Source organism: Heloderma suspectum, chromosome 13 (genome assembly GCF_057233095.1).
Source record: "Heloderma suspectum isolate Gila_16-S chromosome 13, 16-S_ref, whole genome shotgun sequence".
Taxonomy (NCBI): Eukaryota; Metazoa; Chordata; class Lepidosauria; order Squamata; family Helodermatidae; genus Heloderma; species Heloderma suspectum.
Window position 1 is genome coordinate 18,403,546 of NC_139470.1, and position 21,885 is coordinate 18,425,430.

The 21,885-nt window shown below is 46.0% G+C and overlaps 1 protein-coding gene across 1 annotated transcript; it reads left to right on the forward strand.

The window, feature by feature from the left end:
• Nucleotides 1-11,708: 11,708 nt before the first annotated feature.
• Nucleotides 11,709-20,341, forward strand: GSC2 (goosecoid homeobox 2). The gene is made up of 3 exons (XM_084820340.1): nt 11,709-12,015; nt 16,194-16,441; nt 20,054-20,341. The coding sequence occupies exons 1-3, from the start codon at nt 11,709-11,711 to the stop codon at nt 20,153-20,155; spliced, it is 657 nt and encodes a 218-aa protein (XP_084676466.1). The 3' UTR covers nt 20,156-20,341.
• The last annotated feature ends 1,544 nt before the right edge of the window (nt 20,342-21,885 follow it).

Below are 21,885 nucleotides of genomic sequence, written 5' to 3' on the forward strand. Positions count from 1 at the left end.
CCTGCCATAGAGTGTGAGCCTGAAGGGTAAACTGTCGCCTGCCACAGCCAAGTCTTAGACTCAGAGGTACACCAGCTCCATCTAGTGCGCACGGTCGAACCCTGGTGGTGCCTGCAGCCCTTTGCAAATGATGCATTGATGCGGCTTGCTGAAATTAATTAAAGAAAATGTTTGGTGGGGGGGGGAGGAGAGCCAGAGACCAAGTAGCTGCTTAGAGGCGGCCTAAAAATAAGTTTAAATAAATATTATTCTTTCTTACATTTCTATACCACCCCATAGCGGAAGCTCTCTGGGTGGTTTTCAGATAGATAAAATACAAATAGATAAAATTGGCACCCTTCTGCTTTACACACATGCACAGAGACTCTTGCGGCACATCAAAGAGAGATGTACAGCACTGTATGGTCTGCTCAGAAGTTACCCTTTGAGTAAGTGTGTGTGTACAGCGGGATTGGGGACTGGCGGCCTTCCAGATGTTGTTGGACTCCGACTTCCATTGTCACTGACCATTGGCCATGCTGGCTGAGGCTCATGGGAGTCGGAGTTTAATGACATCAGGAAGGCCACCGGTTCCCCACCCCTGGGGTATAGGGTTGCTTTCATGGATTAGGGCAGCGTGGGCCACTTTGGAGGGTTGGGAGGGCCTCCATGCTGGGATTGGCTGATGTGCTAGCATCCCACTGCTTCTGCTGGAATACAAGGCACGCATGGGGTATATTTATCATTACATTTTAATATGCCGCCTTTCCCCCCCTTGCAAGGAACCCAAGGCGGCTTACATTATCCTCCTCCTCTCCATTTTGTCCTCACAACAGCCCTGTGAGGTAGGTAAGGCTGAGAGTCAGTGACAGGCCCAGAGTCACCCAGTGAGCTTCCATGGCCAAGTGGGGACTAGAACCCAGATCTCCCAAGTCCTGCTCTAATGCTCTAACCACTACACCACACTGGCTATATGCGTGGTTTCCCAGCAAAAGTGGGCTCCCAACAGCCCGCCAAACAGCTGTATAGTAGCACAGAGAGATGGGAAGCAGGGTCAGCTCCATTGGGATCCTCTTCTCCCTGATCTCTTTACATTCCAGCTGGTCATTGTAAGAACTACTGTATAACTTTAGGAATTGAAAGCTGGGTTTTCTTCTTCTCCTCTTCCCACCTCATCACCTTTTCCTTTTGTGTTGTGTCTTTTAGGTTATAAGCCTGTGAGCAGGGACTGTCTTGTTTGTTACTGATCTCCTGAAAGCTACTCTGGGACCCTTTTCAGCTGAACAGATTAAAAATGCTTTAAACAAACAAACAATAAATAAACGTGTATCCAAAGTTGCCCCTTCACGGATCACTGCCTTGTTGTGGCGAAGGGGCTTGCGTAACTCAGTGAAGCCATAAGCTATGCCGTGCAGGGCCACCCAAGACGGACAGGTCATGGCGGAGAGTTCTGACAAAATGTGGTCCACTGGAGAAGGAAATGGCAACCCACTCCAGTATTCTTGCCAAGAAAACCCCATGGAACGTATCACAAGGCTAAAAGAGATGACGCCGGAAGATGAGCCCCTCAGGTCGGAAGGTGTCCAATATGCTACTGGGGAAGAGCAGAGGGTATTTCCAAGTAGCGCCAGAAAGAGTGAAGCGGCTGGGCCAAACCCGAAAGGACACTCAGCTGTGGATGTGTCTGGTGGTGTAAAGAAAATCCAATGCTGTAAAGAACAATATTGTTTAGGAATCTGGAATGTAAGGTCAACGAATCAAGGTAAGCTGGAGGTGGTCAAACATGAGATGGCAAGATTGAACATCGACATCTTGGGAATCAGTGAACTCAAATGGACAGGCATGGGCGAATTTAATTCAGGTGACCATTATATCTACTACTGTGGGCAAGAATCCCTTAGAAGAAATGGAGTAGCACTCATAGTCAACAAAAGGGTGGGAAAAGCAGTACTGGGGTACAATCTCAAAAACGATAGAATGATCTCAGTACAAATCCAAGGCAAACCATTCAACATCACAGTAATTCAAGTCTATGCCCCAACCACTGAGGCCGAAGAAGCGGAGGCTGATCGGTTCTATGAAGACCTACAACACCTTCTAGAACTAACACCAAAAAAAGATGTCCTTTTCATCATAGGGGATTGGAATGCTAAAGTAAGAAGTCAAGAAATCACCAGGATAACAGGCAGGCATGGCCTTGGTGTACAAAATGAAGCAGGACAAAAGCTAATAGAGTTTTGTCAAGAGAACACGCTGATCATAGCAAACACTCTTTTCCAACAGCACAAGAGGCGACTCTACACATGGACATCACTAGATGGTCAATATAGAAATCAGATTGATTATGTCCTTTGCAGCCAAAGATGGAGAAGCTTTATACAGTCAGTAAAAACAAGACCTGGAGCTGACTGTGGCTCAGATCATGAGCTTCTTGTTGCAAAATTTCGGCTTAAATTGAAGAACGTAGGGAAAACCACTAAACCATTCAGGTATGACCTCAATCATATCCCTTATGAATATACAGTGGAGGTGAGGAATAGATTAGACCTGATAGACAGAGTGCCTGAGGAACTATGGACGGAGGTCTGTAACATTGTTCAGGAGGCAGCAGATCAATCCATCCCAAAGAAAAAGAAATGCAAGAAAGCCAAGTGGCTGTCTGATGAGGCTTTACAAGTAGCTGAGGAAAGAAGGGAAGCGAAAAGCAAGGGAGAAAGGGGAAGATATATCCAACTGAATGCAGAGTTCCAGAGAATAGCAAGGAGAGACAAGAAGGCCTTCTTAAATGAACAATGCAAAGAAATCAAGGAAAACAACAGATTGGGAAAGGCTAGAGATCTCTTCAAGAAAATCGGAGATCTCAAGGGAACGTTTTATGCAAAGATGGGCATGATGAACGACAAAGAAGGCAGGGACCTAACAGAAGCAGATGAGATTAAGAAGAGGTGGCAAGAATACACAGAAGAACTATACAGGAAAGATCTGAATGTCCTTCATAGCCATGATAGTGCAGTCACTGAACTTGAGCCGGACATCAAGCATTACTAACGACAAAGCTAGCGGAGATGACAGTCTTCCAGCTGAGCTATTTAAAATCCTAAAAGATGATGCTGTTAAAGTGCTGCACTCAATATGCCAACACATTTGGAACACTCAGCAGTGGCCACAAGACTGGAAAAGGTCAGTTTACATTCCAATTCCAAAGAAGGGCAATGCCAAAGAGTGTGCATACTACCGTACAGTTGCGCTCATTTCACATGGCAGCAAGGTTATGCTCAAAATCCTACAAGCTAGGCTTCAGCAGCATGTGAACCGAGAACTACCAGAAGTACAAGCTGGGTTTTGAAGAGGCAGAGGAACTAGAGATCAAATTGCCAACTTTTGCTGGCTCATGGAGAAAGCAAGAGAATTCCAGAAAATTTTCTATTTCTGCTTCATTGACTACGCTAAAGCCTTTGATGGTGTGGATCACAACAAACTGTGGCAAATTCTTAAAGAGATGGGAGTACCAGACCACCTTACCTGTCTCCTGAGAAACCTGTATGAGGGCCAAGAAGCAACAGTAAGAACCAGACATGGAACAACCGAGTGGTTCAAAATTGGGAAAGGAGTATGACAAGGCTGCATATTGTCACCCTGCTTATTTAACTTATATGCAGAGTGCATCATGAGAAACACTGGGCTGGATGAATCAGAGGTTGGAATTAAGATTGCTGGGAGAATTATCAACAACCTCAGATACGCAGACGATATCACCCTAATGGCAGAAAGCGAAGAGGCTCTAAAGATCCTCTTGTTGAGGGTGAAAGTGGAGAGTGCAAAAGCTGGTTTGAAACTCAACATTAAAAAAACGAAGATCATGGCATCTGGCCCCATCACTTCCTGGCATATAGAAGGGGAAGAAATGGAAGCAGTGACAGATTTTATTTTCTTGGGCTCCAAGATCTTAGACTGAACAACAAAAAATCGACTTAACGACTGAACAACAACAATCCAAAGTTGCTGTAAAGAGCAGATTGATTTTTAAAGGACCAATGTGTTTTGAGCTCTAAAATTCTCCATCTGGATGATTTTCTTTCTTCTTTCATTTCTTCTGGAGAAGAATAGGCTCTCTCCATGCACTTACAGCAATCTGGAACCAGCCCAGAGGCAATAGTAGAAATGAGAGTTTCTCTGAGCATTTGAAAAGTACCTTTCCTTTGGAATGACATACAACTGGAATTAAGAGAGTGGCCTTCCTGGGGAGAGGATTTACAGCTTCTAACCATGATAGCAAAATAGAGCCTCTCTGTTCAGTGACAGTATATCTCTGAATATTGGATGCTTGTGACAAACTACAGATTATGTCCTGCTTGTGGGTTTCCTGTGGGCAGCTGGTAGGCCACTGTGTAAACAGAATGCTGGATTAGATGGACCCTTGGTCTGATCCAGCAGGGCTCTTCTATTGGTCTTATGTTCTTATGATGGCTGCCGCTATGATCTTGCATTGCTTGTGAACTCTCAGAGGCACTTTTGGAAAGAGAAATCTGGACTGGCCAAATATGCCCTTGGTCTGATTGAGCCAGGAATATCTGACATCCGTGTGCAGATGACAAACTCATTTAGATGTTCTCTGGCTCTTCAGAAACCACGCCCACCACCCTAATTCTTATTAAGGGTATGTTGGATGTGGGTCCTAAAGCCTAGAACACAAAGTCCAGCCCCTGAGCCATGGGAAATGGAAATACTATACATAAATGATATCTAAATACTCCGGGCGCAATCCTATGCATGTTTAGACAGAAAAAGTCCTACAACTCCCAGCATTCCCCAGCCAGCTGGGGAGTTGTAGGACTTTTTCTGTCTAAATACGCATAGGATTGTGCTTTTAGAGAACCAAGAGCCACTGGGAGGCAACATGTCCTGCTCCCCAGGAGGAACGTGACAGCAAGCGGGGAGACCAGCATAGCCACATATATCAGCCAGAGAGGGGGAAGCTGCAGGGAGCTGGCTTCACCTGCAAGAGCGAACACACAGCTCCAAATGCCATTTTCCTTGGGCTGCAGATTTGGCCTCATCCTTTGGCCAGAAAACCAAGAACTACTGGGAAGCTGAACCCCCTGCCACCCAGGAAAAACATCATGGCAAGAGGGAGGCCAACCTGGCCCCATACATCGGCCAGGGAAGGAATAAGGCAAGGCCTTTTTCCGCCCTTCCCTTCCAGGAAGAGCACGGATAAGACCTTTGAAACTAAGACCTGGTGCCTGAGTTTTGCTCTTTTCCTCCTCCCTCCCAATCCCTTTCCTTTTGTGTTGTGTCTTTTAGATGGTAAACCTGAGGACAGGGACTGTCTTATTATTCATCTTGTAAGCTGCTCTGCGAGCCTTTTTTGGCGGAAGAGGGGACCAAAATTCTGTAAATTAAAAAACAACAACAACACAACGGTCAAACTGCCCAGAACCAGTTAGTAATCCAAGATGCAATCCTATGCATGTTTAGACAGAAGAAAAGGCCTGCAACTCCCAGCATGCCCTAGCCAGCATGGCTGGCTGGGGCAAGCTTGGAGTTGTAGGCCTTTTTTCTGTGTAAACATGCATAGGATTGCACCTCTGCTGGCCAACTGCAGTTTCTGAACGTATTTGTGCAGCCTCAGTGGGTCTACCTGTAAAATGGCATGACCTACATGAGTCAGTGTGGATGAAGGACATGGAATAATGGGCTCAAGTTGCAGGAAGCCAGATTCCAGCTGAACATCAGGAAAAACATCCTGACTACTGGAGGCATTCAAGATGAAGCTGGACAGCCACCTGTCAGGGATGCTTTGACCTGGATTCCTACACTGAGCAGAGGGTTGGACTCGATGGTCTTATAGGCCCCGTTCCAACCCTACTATTCTATGATTCTATGAAGCCGAAATTTTTTTTAGATTGCACTTTGCAAATCAAAAGGGCCTTGTGAACTGATAGGTTGGGCGAACGATGCTCAGATGATGCCTTAAGGGTTGATGGTCTGCTTGGTTTTAAATTAATTCTTCCCAAGCCAACCACCACCGCAACCTTTATCTTTTCCTCTTGCGCAGATCTCCCTTTTGCTGGCAAGCGAAGGCAGGCGAGGGCAGGGGCCATCTCTCCTCAAGCTTCAGCACAGGAAAGATTTTCCAAACCTCGAAATTTACTTTTGACAAATGAACAGCTAAAGCAGATTAACCTCTCTTTTTTGGTGGTTAATCCTTATAATGGTTTTAGAATCTCTTTACCCAATGAGAAAAATGATAAAGGCCTCTTTCTATTCTCTTCATCCATATCTCTTACATTGTCTCCAGCTTGTCTACATTTTTTCTGCCACCTCTCTTGTTTTATTTGCCTCTCTTTCTTTTCTTTTCTCATATGGAATTGCCCAGAGATCTTATCTCAGTAAACACAACATCGATAAATCCCCTCTTCTTATTTGCCCTTTTCAGGAACCGGGGCGCAAAGAAGTGCTTGACCGATGGGGGGATTTGATTACTAGCCGTTATCAAAAGTCCTCTTTGTGAAATCTGGGTCTTAAATCCCATAATTCTTTGATAAAAGAAGCATTACCAGTCTATTTTCCCCAAAGTGAAAGGTATGGGGAGAATGAAAGAAAGCAATCAGTGCACAGACTAATAGGCTAAGTGTATAGGCCCCTATATGGTTAGAGAGATGGGGAAGGCAAGGGAAGCAAGGGAGGGGGGTGGATGGGAGAAAACCTTTGTTGCAGATGGGCATTGTGTGTGTGGTGGTGGAGGAATTAATCTGTTTCAGGCTTTATGATTGTTGCTGCTACAACATCCCCCACCCCCAACAATATTGCACCTCCACCCCGGAGAGAGGAATATAAAAGTTGGGTAAACTAAGGGCCACAACTTTATTCAACCACGTCCAAGAAAGGTTGGCAGGGAGGCCAACCAACTGCGCAGGGATGAAATGAGGCAGGGGGTGCAAAGCGAAGCAATTGCCTTCTCTTTGGCATCCTATGGGCAAAATTGCTCTTGCCCTGGGTGTATGTTTCATGATCCCCAGTCCTGGGGCCTTTCAGTGCGCTGTAGAGGATTCTGATGAGAACAAGGCACAGGCTTGGGGGAAGAACAATTAGTGTCTTATTCAGGGCCCTCCTGGTCAGAGGACATAGCTTTGCCATTGTATTCTGGCTCAGAGGATAAGTCCCCAGCAGAACGTCCATCTCTCCAGCCTTGCAGAAATCTCAGGCTACCAATTCAGGTGAGGGCCTTTTAACAGTCCAGTCAGCTCCTCTCCAGGGACAGAGCTGACCACGCGTCAAGTCTTGTCAGCCTATATAAGGCTTCAGGTGGTTTGAGATCCCTGCTGCGACAACATCCTCCTATTGTCCTAGTAGGAGAGAGTTTCAGCTAGCAGGACCCACTTGGAGCTATCCAAGGTCTTACTTTATTCCTACTTTGATCTACCTTCCTGCCTTACATCTTGCTACCAGCTTCCCCTGCGAGCCTCATGGACCACAGAATGGGATAGCAAACAGTATGTCTTCCACCTGGGGCCAGCCAGCCAACGTTTGGTTGAAGGGGACCCCTGGATCAATGCCCTCCACCCCGCCAAGCCCCATGACTTCCAGCATATGCACTGAGAAGGCCTCAAAGGTGTTTCTTCTCTTGTTTCAAGGGAATCCTCTTTCACCATAAGATGCCTTAAGTTGGTCCCCAGGGAGTGATTTGCTGATCTCTACCCGATGCTACTGTGGCTTTTTGCCCAGCCTGTGTAGAACAACATCACTCATTTTGATCACACACAATTTCCTGACTGGGTCAATGTAGTGTAGGTGAAAGAACCTTGCTGCCACCCCACAGTGGCAGAGCAAAAAAATCCTATAATGACCATCCAACCTCTGCTTAATGGTCTCTAATGAGGGAGACTCCACTGCCTCTGAGACAGTCTGGTCCAATGGCAAACAGCTTGTACCATCAGGAAGTTCTTCTGAATGCTTAGTTGAAAAATCCTGTATCTTGTAAGTTGACCAGATTTGAACACATTGGCTCCATCATCTCTGCGAACAAAACGGCCCCATCATCTCTGCGAACAAATCGGATTTGATAGACCTTCACATCTTCAGATCTTTGAAGATGTCACCTCCTCATCATCTCTTTTCTAGGCCAAACATACCCAACCCTTTTAAACTTTCCTCATCGGACTTGTTCTGCAGACCCTCCATACCTTGGGCATCTTCCTCTGGACACTGTCACGGAGACAGATCATTGCTTTTCAGCCTTCGCCCTCGTTTGATGCAGCATCTTGAGTGCTCAAGGTACCCCAAAAGTGAAGCCACCACCGCAGATGTCTTCAGTGAGTGGTTCATTCTTAAATCTGACTTAGTTTAAGGTGGGAGATGCTCCAGAGAAATCAAAGCTTTTCTCCTCCACCATGTACAGAGATGTGTACAAAGCTTCTTCACAAAGCTTTCTACAGAGATAAGCAGACGTGGTGTTGCTCGTTGCTAATTTTTGTCGCATGAGTAGTTGTGCATGGGCTTGATGCCCATGAAAATAGGTTTGACCACTCCTTCTCTTTCTCTCTACCATGAAGTTGATTAGTGGGAGATTCAAGACAGATAAAAGGAAGGACTTCTTCATACAGTGCCTAGTTAAACTATGGAATTCGCTACCACAGGATGTGGTGATGGCCACCAATTTGGATGGCTTTAAAAGGCGGTTGGACAAATCCCTCGAGGAAAAGGCTGTCGATGGCTACTAGTCCTGATGGCTATGTGCTACCTCCAGTACCGGAGGCAGTGAGCCTAGGTACACCAGTTGCTGGGGAACATGGGTGGGAGGGTGCTGTTGTGCTCATGCCCTGCTTGTGGGTTCCTGGTCGACAGCTGGTTGGCCACTGTGTGAACAGAATGCTGGACTAGATGGACCCTTGGTCTGATCCAGCATGGCTCTTATTATGTTCTTATGTTCAATATCTACCTATCTACCTATCATCTATCTATCTATCTATCTATCTATCTATCTATCTATCTATCTATCTATCATCTACCTACCTACCATCTAATTCCTTGCAAGAGGAAAAAGGGCAGGATATAAATGCAATCAATCAATCAAATAAATGGGAAGACAATCTTAACTTGCCATCAGCTCACTGAGATCCAACAGCCTGTGTTCCAGTGATTTAGGTTTCTACATTGTACATCCTGGTTTGTAAAGCACAGACTGGGGCTCAGTATCACAGACAGGACCCAAATGCCAAAGACGTGTAGAATTCCTGCTCTGGTTTGTTTTGTTGAGCAAACCAGGGAGGCTGGATTGAATCGGTGGCAGACTAAATGCCATTTCCTAAGCCCTGCTAACTCATGGGCAGAAGACTGGGCGGCTGGTTTTCCCTTCATTTTCCCTACTGCTCCGTTTTTTATTTTTCCTCCCATTGAACCCAATGGGAAGGAAAACCACTACTCCAGCTCCAGGGCTGGCATAGGTTTTCTGCCTTGCTGGGGGCATGTCGGAGCGGGTGGGTGATGGGGAACAGACCAGGGGGCTTTGGATCCTGTGGATCCTCGCAGCTCTTGAACACCTCTCTCTCTCCCTACTGCTAGTGAAACACTGCTGGAGGTACATCTATGGGTTCTGGGCACTTCTGAGACATCCTATAGCCAGGGGTGTTGAACCTCTTTCAGCCCAAGGATTCAAAGAAGCTCTTGGGGGCTGCATTCCAGTGGTGGGTGTGGCCTAAGGCAAAAGGGGTCAGGGCCGAAATACCAAAAATGCCAGCATATTTTGGCCTAAAACACTTACTGCCAGTAATGAAGCCTTAGGAGAGACATTTCAGCCTCTTAGAATGGGGGTGGGGGGACTGCTCAAAAGCCAGGAAACCTCCAAACGACTGGTGATCGCTGTGGTAGTGGTGGTGCAGTGGGGCCAGGGAAAGAAGGTGTGGCCATCTGGGGCCAGATTGGGATTCCAAGCTGGCCAGTTTTGGCTTGAGATTCAACACCCCTACTATAGCCCATTGGCGGGCAGCTGGCAGACTATACAATTGCAGCCTTTAAGCGTAATCATATACAGCAGTCCCATTGAGTACAATGGGACATATGCCCAGGAAAGTGGGTATAGGGCTGCAGCCTTAGTTTAATATCTAATCTCAGTGAGCTGATGGCAAGTTAAGATTGTCTTCCCATTTATTGATTGATTGATTGCATATTATAAATATTGAATATGTATGAATATACATTCAGGTTTTCATAGCCTCCTTTGTCCCACAGCACCTCTTCATGATCATTGATGAGCCTTCTTCCCTTTTGGCTGGCATTAATTATGGGGGGAAATGCCCATATGAAAAGTAGGAATATTGGAGAAATCCGCAGCAGAATCAAATGAGTTTGGATTTCTATGAACCTGGCCCACGGATTCCACAGCAGACCGGCTTTTCCCTAGTTGCACAGATTCTGTGGACTTGCAGACCATTTTTTAAAAACTTTCCAGACTTTTACACAAATTTAGTTGTAGAAAAATATATAAAATAGAAAAAGAAAAGAAAAAAAGCATCCAAAAATTCACATTTCCCCCATAGGCTAAAGCATGAAAATGTGCATTTGGGGGCAGATTTGCACACTTTGCAGGGGGGGATTCACACATTTTGGGTGGGGGGTGTGTGCATTTCCATAAGTCTGATTCCATCAATAAGGGGATGACGTAATGAAAGGCACCTGACAATTTGTGAAATGCAGACGAAAAGGATTTTACAAAATCTGTACATCCCTAGTTGTCTGGGACATGGTTTGTTTCATTTTTTAAGGCATCTCCCTAATTCCATGATGCTACAATCTTTAGGAACCTAATGGGTATCCCTAATTCTGCCAGTATCACATCTGGCCAGGACTGTGTTCTATGTATATTAAACATATAAATCTGCAGTTAAGGCAGCTTGCTGGAGGAAGGTGGGATGGCAATATCAAAATTTAACAACTTTTCTTGTTCTCTGAAGAGCAAATAAATTGGCTTTCAGGAAACGTCTTTGGCTTGCAAAGGGTTTTGCCTGTCCATGTTATTTTCTGTTTTCTATTACCAAGCTAAACTCTCCCCCCCGCCACCATATTGTGTAATATGACAGTTCTCTTTTGATGGGAAGACTTTCATTTGGTCAAAGAAAAGGATAATTTGCTTCTCTCTTCTTCTTTTTTTAAAAAGGCGTTAATCCTTCTGGGCCATTTCTGGGCCTGAGAAACGGCTTTTCTCTCTCGGTCTTGAACCGGGGGGCTTCAGACACAATGGGCATCATAACCACCTCAAATCTACACTCGAGATAGAGAAATCAGATTTCCTTCCAGAGTCATTTCTGAAGGATTAGCTAAATCTTAGATCCACACTAACCCTTCACAAAGCTGTCAAGATTAGTTAGAATTTATTTTATTCCAGCACAGGGGTTTTATGGTTTTCTTTCCGAGGAGGATTATATAGAGATATATACGTATATATTTAGGATGCCCTTGGTTGTAAAGCAGCTAAGCTTAGATGGGCGGAGAGTAAATGTGTCTTTGTGTTTGTCTGTGAGTATATAAACTAAAAAGGCACGGGGAGGTTGGAATGAGAAGCATTGGCCACCAAAAGTCGCTGAATCGTTAGTTCTGTTCGATCGCTTTGATGCTTTCTCCTCTTCTTTTTCTTAAACAAGTTTCCTGGTTCCACCTCTGCAGTGTTAGGTCTCTCCCGTAAAGCGGCAGCCTGTCTGGTCCCCAGTCACGGCTGAAGTTCCTCGAATAGGATGTCTGCCGACACTCCTTCCGACGTTGATCCCGGGAAGAGGAGCCTCAAGAGGCCCTGCGCCTTCACCATCGAGAACATCCTCTCCAGCTCAGCAGAGAGAAGACCACAAGTCCTTCTCCCCTTCTGCTTCCGAGGGATCTTGGACTGTGAGCCCAAGGGGCTGTGTACGTTGGGGAGCTTCACGGCTGGCTCTCTGCAGGAGGAGGAGGAGGTGGAAGAGGTGGAGGTGGACGTGGGGCAATGCAGCTCCTGTTGCTGTTCCCACAGCACTGCTCATTCATGGCAGGAGACTGCAAGCTGGCTCGGTAAGTCTCCTCCTGTTTGATAATCTGGGTTATGTGATGGAATGGAACTCATGGCTGAGGGCTTCAGTGTTGTGGCCGGCTGCCTTAAGCATCATCTCAGCTAGAGAGCTATGCTAGTGTGACCTTTGGACTGTAGAACACTGCCTTCCTCAAACTGGTGGCCTCCAGATGTTGTTGGACTACAGCTCCCATCACCCTTGAGCATTGTTTGTGCTGGCTGGGGTTGATGGGACCTGTAGTCCTGCAATATCCAGAAGGCGCCACATTGGAGGCTGCTGATATAATACATAGAACATAAGAACATAGAATCATAGAAGAGTAGGGTTGGAGGGGGCCTGTGAAACCATTGAGTCCAACCCCCTGCTCAGTGCAGGAATCCAAGTCAGAGCATCCCTGACAGGTGGCTGTCCAGCCTTGTCTTGAATGCCTCCGGTGTGACTTGTGCTTTTCTCAGCAAGCTGGGGGCAGTTACTGCTGGCCTTATATCCTGCCTCTGTTTCATGGAGCCCAAGGCAGTGTACAGAGGGCCCCCAGGAAATCTCCCATCATCCAGGCACTGATGACCTCCAGCGCTGCTGAACCTCAGCAGGGTTGTAGCATCAGATGCCTTTAGACCAGGAGTGCTGAACCTCTTTCTGCCTGAGGGCTGGATTCCATTTCGGAGAAGCCCCTTGGTGTGAGTGGGGGTGCATTCGTATGGATGGCCTAAGGGATGTGGCCAGTGGAGGCTGGTGGCTCCGATTTGGGGGGGGGCTGTGAATCCATTCTGGGTTTCAGTCAGAACTAGCCAGAACTCTACAGGAGCTATCCAGGGTGCTGAGTCTATTTGGGGGACTCAGATGGGACTCATCTGTATCTCTTGCAGTTAAGCTGGTCTAACTGGACTGGCAGTGGGAGAAGTGGCTGGGGCTTGATGTCTTCCTGGAATGTCCTTTCCTTTAAGAAAAGCAGACTCTCTTGGGGGAAATGTGCAGTGAATTTGCCCGTCCCCACCATGAACATTAGAAGAGCCCTCCTGGATCAGACCAAGGGTCCATCTAATCCAGCATTCTGTTCACACAGTGGCCAACCAGCTGTCGACCAGGAACCCACAAGCAGGACATGAGTGCGACAGCACCCTCCCGCCCACGTTCCCCAGCAACTGGTGTACCTAGGCTCACTGCCTCTGGTATTGGAGGTACCAATCTCCCACCAATCAGCTTCATGGGATGACCCCAGGTTCTAGCATTTTGAGAGAGGGAGAAAAATGTCTCCCTACCCACATTCTCCACACCATGCCAACACTGTGCAATGACAAGAGACCTATAGAGGACATTTGTGCCAGCAAGAACCAAATGGAAAATCAGTTTTCCTGAACCTGCACATCACATTTTGTGTTATAGGCAAGTGAAGGGACAAACATTGGCTCAGTTAAAACACAACTGGGGCTTAAATAGCATGTGCATTTTAAAGCACCTTGTGTCTTGCCTGGTGGGAACCTTTCCCTACTCCAGTTAATGCACATAGCTACCATTCAGGAGTTTATGCTTATTCCACTTTTAAAATATTACCACAAATCCCCTCCAGCTACTGCAAGAGAAGACAGTTGCCTACCTTGATGGTGACCCATATTGTCCTGCAAGGAGACTCAGATGAAACCCCATCATTCTCATTCTAACCTTCCCATCTGCTCGCCGGTGAAACTGACAGTTTTGGAAGAAGACATTGTCAGTTTCACTGGAGAACAGAGAAGCGGGGGATGGTGAAACTGACAAAGTTGTGGAGCGCCAGTGTGGTGTAGCGGTGAGGCTGTTGGACTGGGAGCCGGGAGATCCGGTTCTAGTCCCCACTCGGCCATGGAAGCTCACTGGGTGACTTTGGGCCAGTCACAGACTCTCGGCCCAACCTACCTCACAGGGTCGTTGTTGTGAGGATAAAACGGAGAGGAGGAGGATAATGTAAGCTGCCTTGGTTTCCTTGCAAGAGGAAAAAAGTCAGGATATAAATGCAATAAATAAATAAATAAATAAAACTTCCACTTAGGTAAGTGAGATTAAAATGTGTGTCGGGGGGGGGGGCATCCCCAAGAGTGTAGAATATGGAGGGAAAAAATGGTGTGGAGGACTAAAAATGCTCATCCAATAGAATGCACCTGCTCACAGATGTCATAAAAACAGCAGGAAGATTGAAATGTCTGCATAAAAACCTGCAACAAGCTCATTTAAACTCCATTTCTGTCTTCCACACATGCAGATCAACAGTCGCAGAGAGACCCAGTAGTGCTTTAGGTGATACATGTGAGGTTATCTGTCCACATACATTTAACCAACTCCAACATGGCCTGACTCATGGTTAACAGCTAGCATAAATATGTCTTTAGAGGCCTCTGTTTGTCTGTCTTTTTTCACCTTATATTAATAGCGATTTCAGTTCTCTGAGTGTGCAACTTTATGTAGCCAAAATGGCATCATCTACACACAAGAAGGAGGGATCAGCAGGCTGGGAAAAGAAAGCCAGTGAGCGAGGTTCCTTGTAACTATTACGCTGGCACCACAGAATGCATTTTATCCCATGGTAAATTTTGGGGGGAAAGTCTTTAGGAAAAACACTCAACAGGTCCATGCAGACTGAGCATGTTGGTGGGTATGGAATGCTGACAGATCGTTGGGGAAATAAAACAAACACACATACCCACTGAGGGTGGAGATGGAATGGAACAAAGTGGCTGGAAGCATTCCACACTGCAGCATTAGCACTCCACGCTGCAACAATTTGTTGCAGATCCAACTTCTTATATTTGTATTCCATCTTTCCTTCACAAAGCCCAAGATGCTATACATAGGTAGAGAGCTCCTATACCAATCAAAAGCAATATTGTGAATCCATTCTAGGTTTCAGTCAGAACCAGCCAGAACTCTAAAAGAACTGTCCAAGGTGCTAAGTCCTATCCCCAAAATAGCTCCTTTAGAGTTCTGGCTGGTTCTGACTGAAACCTAGAATGGAAACACACAGCCCCAGTGAAATCTGAGCCACCAGTCTCCACTGAACAAAAGGCATTGTAACCTTTTGTCTTTTCTATCTTTTTCTGTCTGTTTCTGCTTAAGTGTGTGTGTGTGTGAAGAAAAAAGACAGAAGAAGCAGTGGGAGGGGGTGGGTTACAAGCAAAAGACAATGATGACTGCCCCCCTACCCCTGGAAACTGAAAGTATTTTGGTTTTTACTTTTATTTTATACTGTGGTTTTAAACGTTTAAACTTTTATAGTGTATCTTATGTTGTATTTTATAGTTTTAATTGTTGTGAATCACCCAGAGAGCTTTGGCTATTGGGCAGAATAGAAATGTAATAAATTATTATTAATTATGATTATTTATTAGATTTCTGTACTGCCCTATTGCCAAAGCTGTCTGGGTGGTTTACAAAGATTGAAAGCCCATTAAAAATACATTATACAAAATGTAAAAACATTTACATAAAAACATATAAACAGACAGCACACGTAAAGACAACATATATCGAGAAACAATTTTAAACAATCAACTGAAACAATCAATTTTAAACAATAAAAAAAATAAAATACATAAATGCATTTTTTAAAACCTGTGAATGAGGCAGGTGACTGTATGGTAAAACCCACATCTGGAAGCACCCTGGGTTGACCCTGCAGATACAAGTACAAATCTACATCTGAGTTACTGTAGGTCACTGATCTTCTCAACATAAAGTGCTAAAAATAGCCAGTAGAGCTATATAAAGACCTGGTCAAAGGCAACCAATTAATACTCATTTTTTACAGGTGAGGAACACTGAGGCTAAGAGATAAGTTATTAGCGCAAAGCCAGATGAGATAACATTAAAAAAAAAAAACATTCTTGGATGTAGAAGAAAAAATCCTTCCTTTCTTTAGATCGGGCGAAGCTGACGGTCAATACACGTCTCATTTCAGAGGAGGCAGGTGGCTCCTAGGACAGTGGGGCGGTGAATCTACTCTGGGTTTCAGCCAGAACCACTCAGAACTCTAAAGGATCTATCCAAGGTGCTGGACCCAATCCCCCAAATGGGTCCACTGTCATAGGAGCCCCCCACCTCCACCATGTAATTCCCACGTCCTCATTTCAGACTGAATGAACGGGGACATTTTGTTTTGCTCTTGTGCTGAAGGCAAACCCAGCGAATTCCACCCCTTCTTTTCAATAGCAGACACCGGGTTTCCCTGGCCCATGCGACTCTTCCATCCCATCGGCAGGCCGTGCAAGAACCCCCGTGGCGGCCAGAGCGAGCTGCAGGCCTTCCACCAGATCCAGCGACGGACCCGCCGGCACCGCACCATCTTCACCGAGGATCAGCTGCAGGCCCTGGAGGCCCTCTTCCACCAGAACCAATACCCCGACGTCATCACCAGGGAGCACCTGGCCAACCGCATCCACCTGAAGGAAGAGAGAGTAGAGGTAAGGAGCTGGCTAGCCCTCGGCTGTGATGAGCAGAACGGGAGAATGGAAGAAGCGGTAAATCCCTACGAACGTGCGAGCCCTGCTGGAGAAAACCCAAAGTCCATCTTTTTAGTCATGACATTTTTTTTTTTATTTTGAAGCGGTTAAAAAAAATAAAGGCAACAAAAATTATATAATTATATTACAAGATCACTAAGGGTGCAATCCTATCGACTGCACCCTTGATGATGGTAAGCCTCACACTCGGAGGCTTACGATCATCCTGTGTGGGGAGGGAGGAGCGGCGGAGGCGATTTTTGCCTCCCCGTCCTCTTTCCCTACATTTTTCGCTAGATGAGCTTCTCAGCCCATCTATTAAGGCGTTTCAGAGGGGGAGTGGCAGGAGAGGCTTCAGGATAGCTCATATCCTGGCCTGTCCAGTCTCCTCCTCTCCCCACCTACTGAAAGGGAGGGGCCATAGCTCAGTGTGATAGAGCACATGCTTGGCATGCAGAAGGTGCCAGGTTCGATCCCTGGCATCTCCAGGTAGGGCTGGAAATATTCCTCTCTGAAACCTTGGGGAATCTTTGCCAGTCCGTGTTGACAATACTGGGCTAGATGGACCAAGGGTCTGACTCGGTATAAGGCGGCTTCCTACGTTCCTATGAAATGCCCCTCTCCGAGGTTGAGTTCCCATGAAATGCCCCTCTCCGAGGTTGAGTTCCCATGAAATGCCCCTCTCCGAGGTTGAGTTCCCATGAAATGCCCCTCTCCAAGGTTGAGTTCCCATGAAATGCCCCTCTCCGAGGTTGAGTTCCCATGAAATGCCCCTCTCCGAGGTTGAGTTCCCATGAAATGCCCCTCTCCGAGGTTGAGTTCCCATGAAATGCCCCTCTCCGAGGTTGAGTTCCCATGAAATGCCCCTCTCCGAGGTTGAGTTCCCATGAAATGCCCCTCTCCGAGGTTGAGTTCCCATCTTTGGAGGCCAGCCAGCAAGGTTCTTTCCACACGGGCTGCGAGGGAGAGGTGTTGGGGAGTTGGATCTCCATTTTCCCCCTCCGAGGTTGGAGCACTGTTAGATCAGGGAATCTGAATGATCCTCTTGCACCCCCAGATGCTGTCTAAGAGCCATAGGATTGCTCCCTCCAGAAACAAAGAAATCCACTAATTATCATTCTTAGTCTATCACCAATACTCTTGTGGAACATCTACAGTAAAGCAGGCTACGTAGGAGCTCAACATCTAATGAAAGAATAAAAATACCAGTTCTACAGCACATAAAAGCTGTAAACCGCCCAGAGAGCTCTGGCTATTGGGTGGCATAGAAATGTAAATAATAATAATAATAATAATAATAATAATAATAATAGGAGTGTATGAGAGTGTGTGTTACTTTGTGCAAGTGCGTATTTGTCTGAAAAAATATAGGCAACTGTACTTGGTTGGAATTTGATCAAAAGTTTGAAGGGCTTCAACATAGGAAAATGGAAACCATGAAGCCATAATACCTTTCTTAGAATTAGGATTCTTCGCTTGCTGCATTTGCTTAGTAAGTTTATACATAGTCATCGTCTCCCAAATTCTATCATCCCACTGCTGTTTAGTTGGTTGCTTTGGAGACTTCCAAGTACGTGCTGCATATTACTTTGCAGCTGCATACAATTGCTGAAGAAAGTCTTTATGCAGGAAACCAGGGTCATTAGGTTCAAATGATGAAGAAGTTTAGGAATTACCAGTAGTCTAACATGGAGAAATTCCTGACAGTAATCAGCAACCATGTTCCAAAACCCCTGCACTGTTGAACATTCCCACCAAAGATGAAAGTATGAACCAGTTTGACCACATACCTTCCAGCATCTCTAGTCCAGCATTCTGTTTCCCACAATGGCCAGCCAAGGTGCCTTCAGGAAGCCCACTAGTAGGACATGAACTCAAGAGCCCTTTCCTGTTGCTGCTTCTCAGCAGCTGGCATTCATTGGCAAGACTGCCTCTGAACCTGGAGGTGGCCGAATCACCATGACTCGTAGCGATCGCTAGACTTGAGCTAGTGACCATCACCACATCTCAGGTCAACAAATTCCATTAATGAATTATGCATGGTGGGAAGATGTCCTAGAATGAGAAGAGAAATGGCTTTCGAAAAGAAATTCAATACTGAAGAAATTTCGGAGAAACTCTCAAAGGTTGGGTTTGGGTTTCTTGGGCTTACCTTACTTAGGAGGTGACCGAGGAATGAGCACATGTCCTGTCTTTCCTTGTACAATCATCTCTTTGGCAGCCTGTAGCCCTTCAGCTCCCTACACTTCAACTGAAGCCTAGTGGAAGGCATAATGAGATAATTCTTCCCATGGGGCTTTTTCAGATCAGGAAGTGCAGGCAGCCTGGGAGGATGGCTGTGATTAGGTAAGCTCAAAAACACTACCAAAAGAAATTCGACATAAATTATAGACTGCCCTGAGAACGAGGCAGAACAGCGGAAGCCCCTTCCCTGGGGGAAGAAAATGTTCTAGAAGTCAGAGGACCGATTTCGGCAGAGCACAAACTCCACCTCATCCCTGGAGTTTGACACAACTCTGCCCCCCCACCTCACACCTGCATTGTGATGGATGCAAAATGGGGGCCAGCCTCCCAACACAGCTGATGCTGTTGCAACACGAGAAACCCCAAAACCTTACCGAAAAAGCTGTGCTACAAGTGCTGCCAACGGGGAGCCCTACCTGGGAGTAACGGTTGAGAACGTCTCCTTCCCCTGGGGAAATTCTGTGAAATTATCTCCCAGATTTCTCTGCCCACAAATAAGGCGGAAATTTTCGAGAGGCCATCTGCCACATGGCTCTAATGGAAACGGCAGAGAAGCGGGTTTTGGCGGAACATTGGGAGAAACTTCTGAATGGTCAGAGGTGTTAGACAGAGGAACCAACTGCTTCAGAATGTGGTCGGCTCTCCTGGTGTTTCATCAGGGGTTGGACTCGATGGTCTTATAGGCCCCTTCCAACCCTACTATTCTATGATGCTATGAATCTGAAGCTGGTCCAGCCAACTGTCATGGATACTGTAGCTGCATCCTGACCTTCACGTTCCCTTCCAACTCTATGATTCCTTGTTTAATAGTCTAGATAAGCCTCTTCCAGAATGGAGCCACTCTCGCTGAATCTTTTAGGGTGCAATCTTATGCATGTTTAGACAGAAAAAAGGCCTACAACTCCCAGCATGCCCCAGCCACCCATGCTGGGAGTTGTTGGGCTCTTTCTTGTCTAAACATGCATAGGATTGCGCATTTAGTGGCTGCAAAGATAGCATTAGCAAGGGACTGGAAATTAGCTACCCCACAATCAGTTTAAGGAGTGGTTGATACACATTGGAAGAGATAACTAAATTTGGCAAATTAACCATTTGGAAGAGAAATGGATTATTCTCCCTTTTTATCAACAACTGAAATACCAACTTGTTTTGCTTTCCTAGGTAGAAATGCTGCTTTGGAAATTTTGCTTAATATTTATTAATAATATATTGGATATTCTTGTGCCTTATTTGTAACTTGGATTTTTAACAAAACATTTTTAAAAAAAATTCTGTGTTGGAATGTAGACAAAATGTTCATTTTTTAAAAAATCCTTTCTAAATTCACAGGTTTGGTTTAAAAATCGTCGAGCGAAGTGGCGGCACCAGAAGAGAGCTTCTGCACTCCTCCTTCAAGGCCCCAAGAAGTCTTCTGAGGGAAGCTGCTCATGATCAGAACTATAGTTTGGCTGGGATAAATACAGCAAGCACCCTTTGGTTTCTGCACATAATAGTGTGATAAAAGTTAGGAGAAAAGGAACAGAGATGGCTGTCCAAAGTCCACCTAAATGTGTATTTTGGGGGGTGGGGAAATTACAAGCTGTATGGCGAAAAAAAGCTTTAAAATACCTCTAATTCAACATCTGGACTTTTTCTTATTTGTGTGAGAAACACCCAGTTGTTAAGGTTTCTCCCCTCAAAAGTCCTCTCTCCACTTCTGCCCTGTTCTGGTCCATTTGTTCTTCACAGCAATTTCTTTACCTGAGTTATTGGTAATTAAGGTAAACTGGCCAAGGATGAAACTGAGCTTCCCGGGTTGAAAGCAAAATGCATCTCAACTCTCAAACAACCTCTGCAGCTGTCATATTAGCAAACTAAATTTGAGTCTGTGGATAGCTCAGTCCTAAGGTCTTGCAAGCAGATGTCATGAGACCTTTGATCTGGACTATCTAGGTTGCTTCCAGATGAGGCTTTTATCATGCAGTTGCCTTGCCTCATTTATGGAATTTTAATGGGGTGGGTCTGGATCCAGACAATGCCATCTTCCACTTGTAAGCCTCCTGTGTTTTTCTACCTCTTCATCCGCCTTTTTTCTTCCCAGAAAAAAAACCCAAAATGTTAAAGAGGAAAAGACAGAATAGCTGCACAATGTGCTTTGATTGGTAGCGCTAGGAACCCTCCATCTGGAAGGACCCCTAGATTTGAGGCCAAACTACACATTGTGTAATTCAGGCTGAACACCTCCCACCCTCTACCCTGGCTGCTTTTTGCATGAAACAGCATTTGCGGGAGCAAATTGCACTGGGGTGGGGGGCAGGTTTAGCAGGAAACTGGTTTGGGGGCTGATTTGGGGGCACATGCTTTCTCTTCAAAATAAAAGTGGCCAGTTGACGCACGCTTTTTTAAAAGTGTGAATAACATAACACATAGCTTGGTCTTTAGTAATTAAGAGCTCACTTTTATGCATGTTTGGATAGAAAAAAGTCCTACAATTCCCAACAACACTGGGAATTGTAGGACTTTTTCTGTCCAAACATGCATAGGATTGCACCCCTAAGGGCGCAATCCTATGGCTGCTAGTCAGCGGCTAGACAGCCATAGGATAGGTCGGTTCCCGGGAACTGACCTCGGAGTCTGTGCACAGAGGGGCAAAAACAGGGCATTCCTGGGGGCCGGCTGGGATGGGGAGGGCGGATGTGCTGTTCCGATGCTTCCTATGTGTCGTCCAGCATCCATTCCCCCGCCTCCGCTCTGACTTCCTGCAGCTAGACAGCCGAAATTGGCCCTCTAGCTGCAAGTGCAGGGCAGCTGAAGCGTGGAGGGGATGATCCCCTCCACACTGTTCCTGCCCTGCATTGGATCGGTGGTCACCTCCGAGTTCGGAGGCGGCCGCCTATCCCAATAGGATTGCGCCCTACGTGTCTCAATTAGCTCCTTTCCCAGTAGCCAAACTTGGAGGTACCTAGGACAGAATTCTAGGCGATATGACATTTATGAATGTTTTTTGGCTTTCCGTGCACATTTAGGCACTTGATCATAGAATAGTAGGGTTGGAAGGGGCCTACAAGGCCATCGAGTCCAACCCCCTCTATGAATCTCTACGAATGCAAAAGTTAAAACATCTGCTTTGGTTTCCTTGTCTTTCCTTGCATGGGACGGGGAGTGACCAAGATCAGGGAAAG

Bases quoted from the DNA above. Each gene is read 5' to 3' on its own strand.
- GSC2 (XM_084820340.1), top strand. From the start codon at position 11,709: ATGTCTGCCGACACTCCTTCCGACGTTGATCCCGGGAAGAGGAGCCTC. The intron at 12,016-16,193 runs GTAAGTCTCCTC...TTTCAATAGCAG, and splicing joins GGAGACTGCAAGCTGGCTCG to ACACCGGGTTTCCCTGGCCC. The intron at 16,442-20,053 runs GTAAGGAGCTGG...CTAAATTCACAG, and splicing joins TGAAGGAAGAGAGAGTAGAG to GTTTGGTTTAAAAATCGTCG.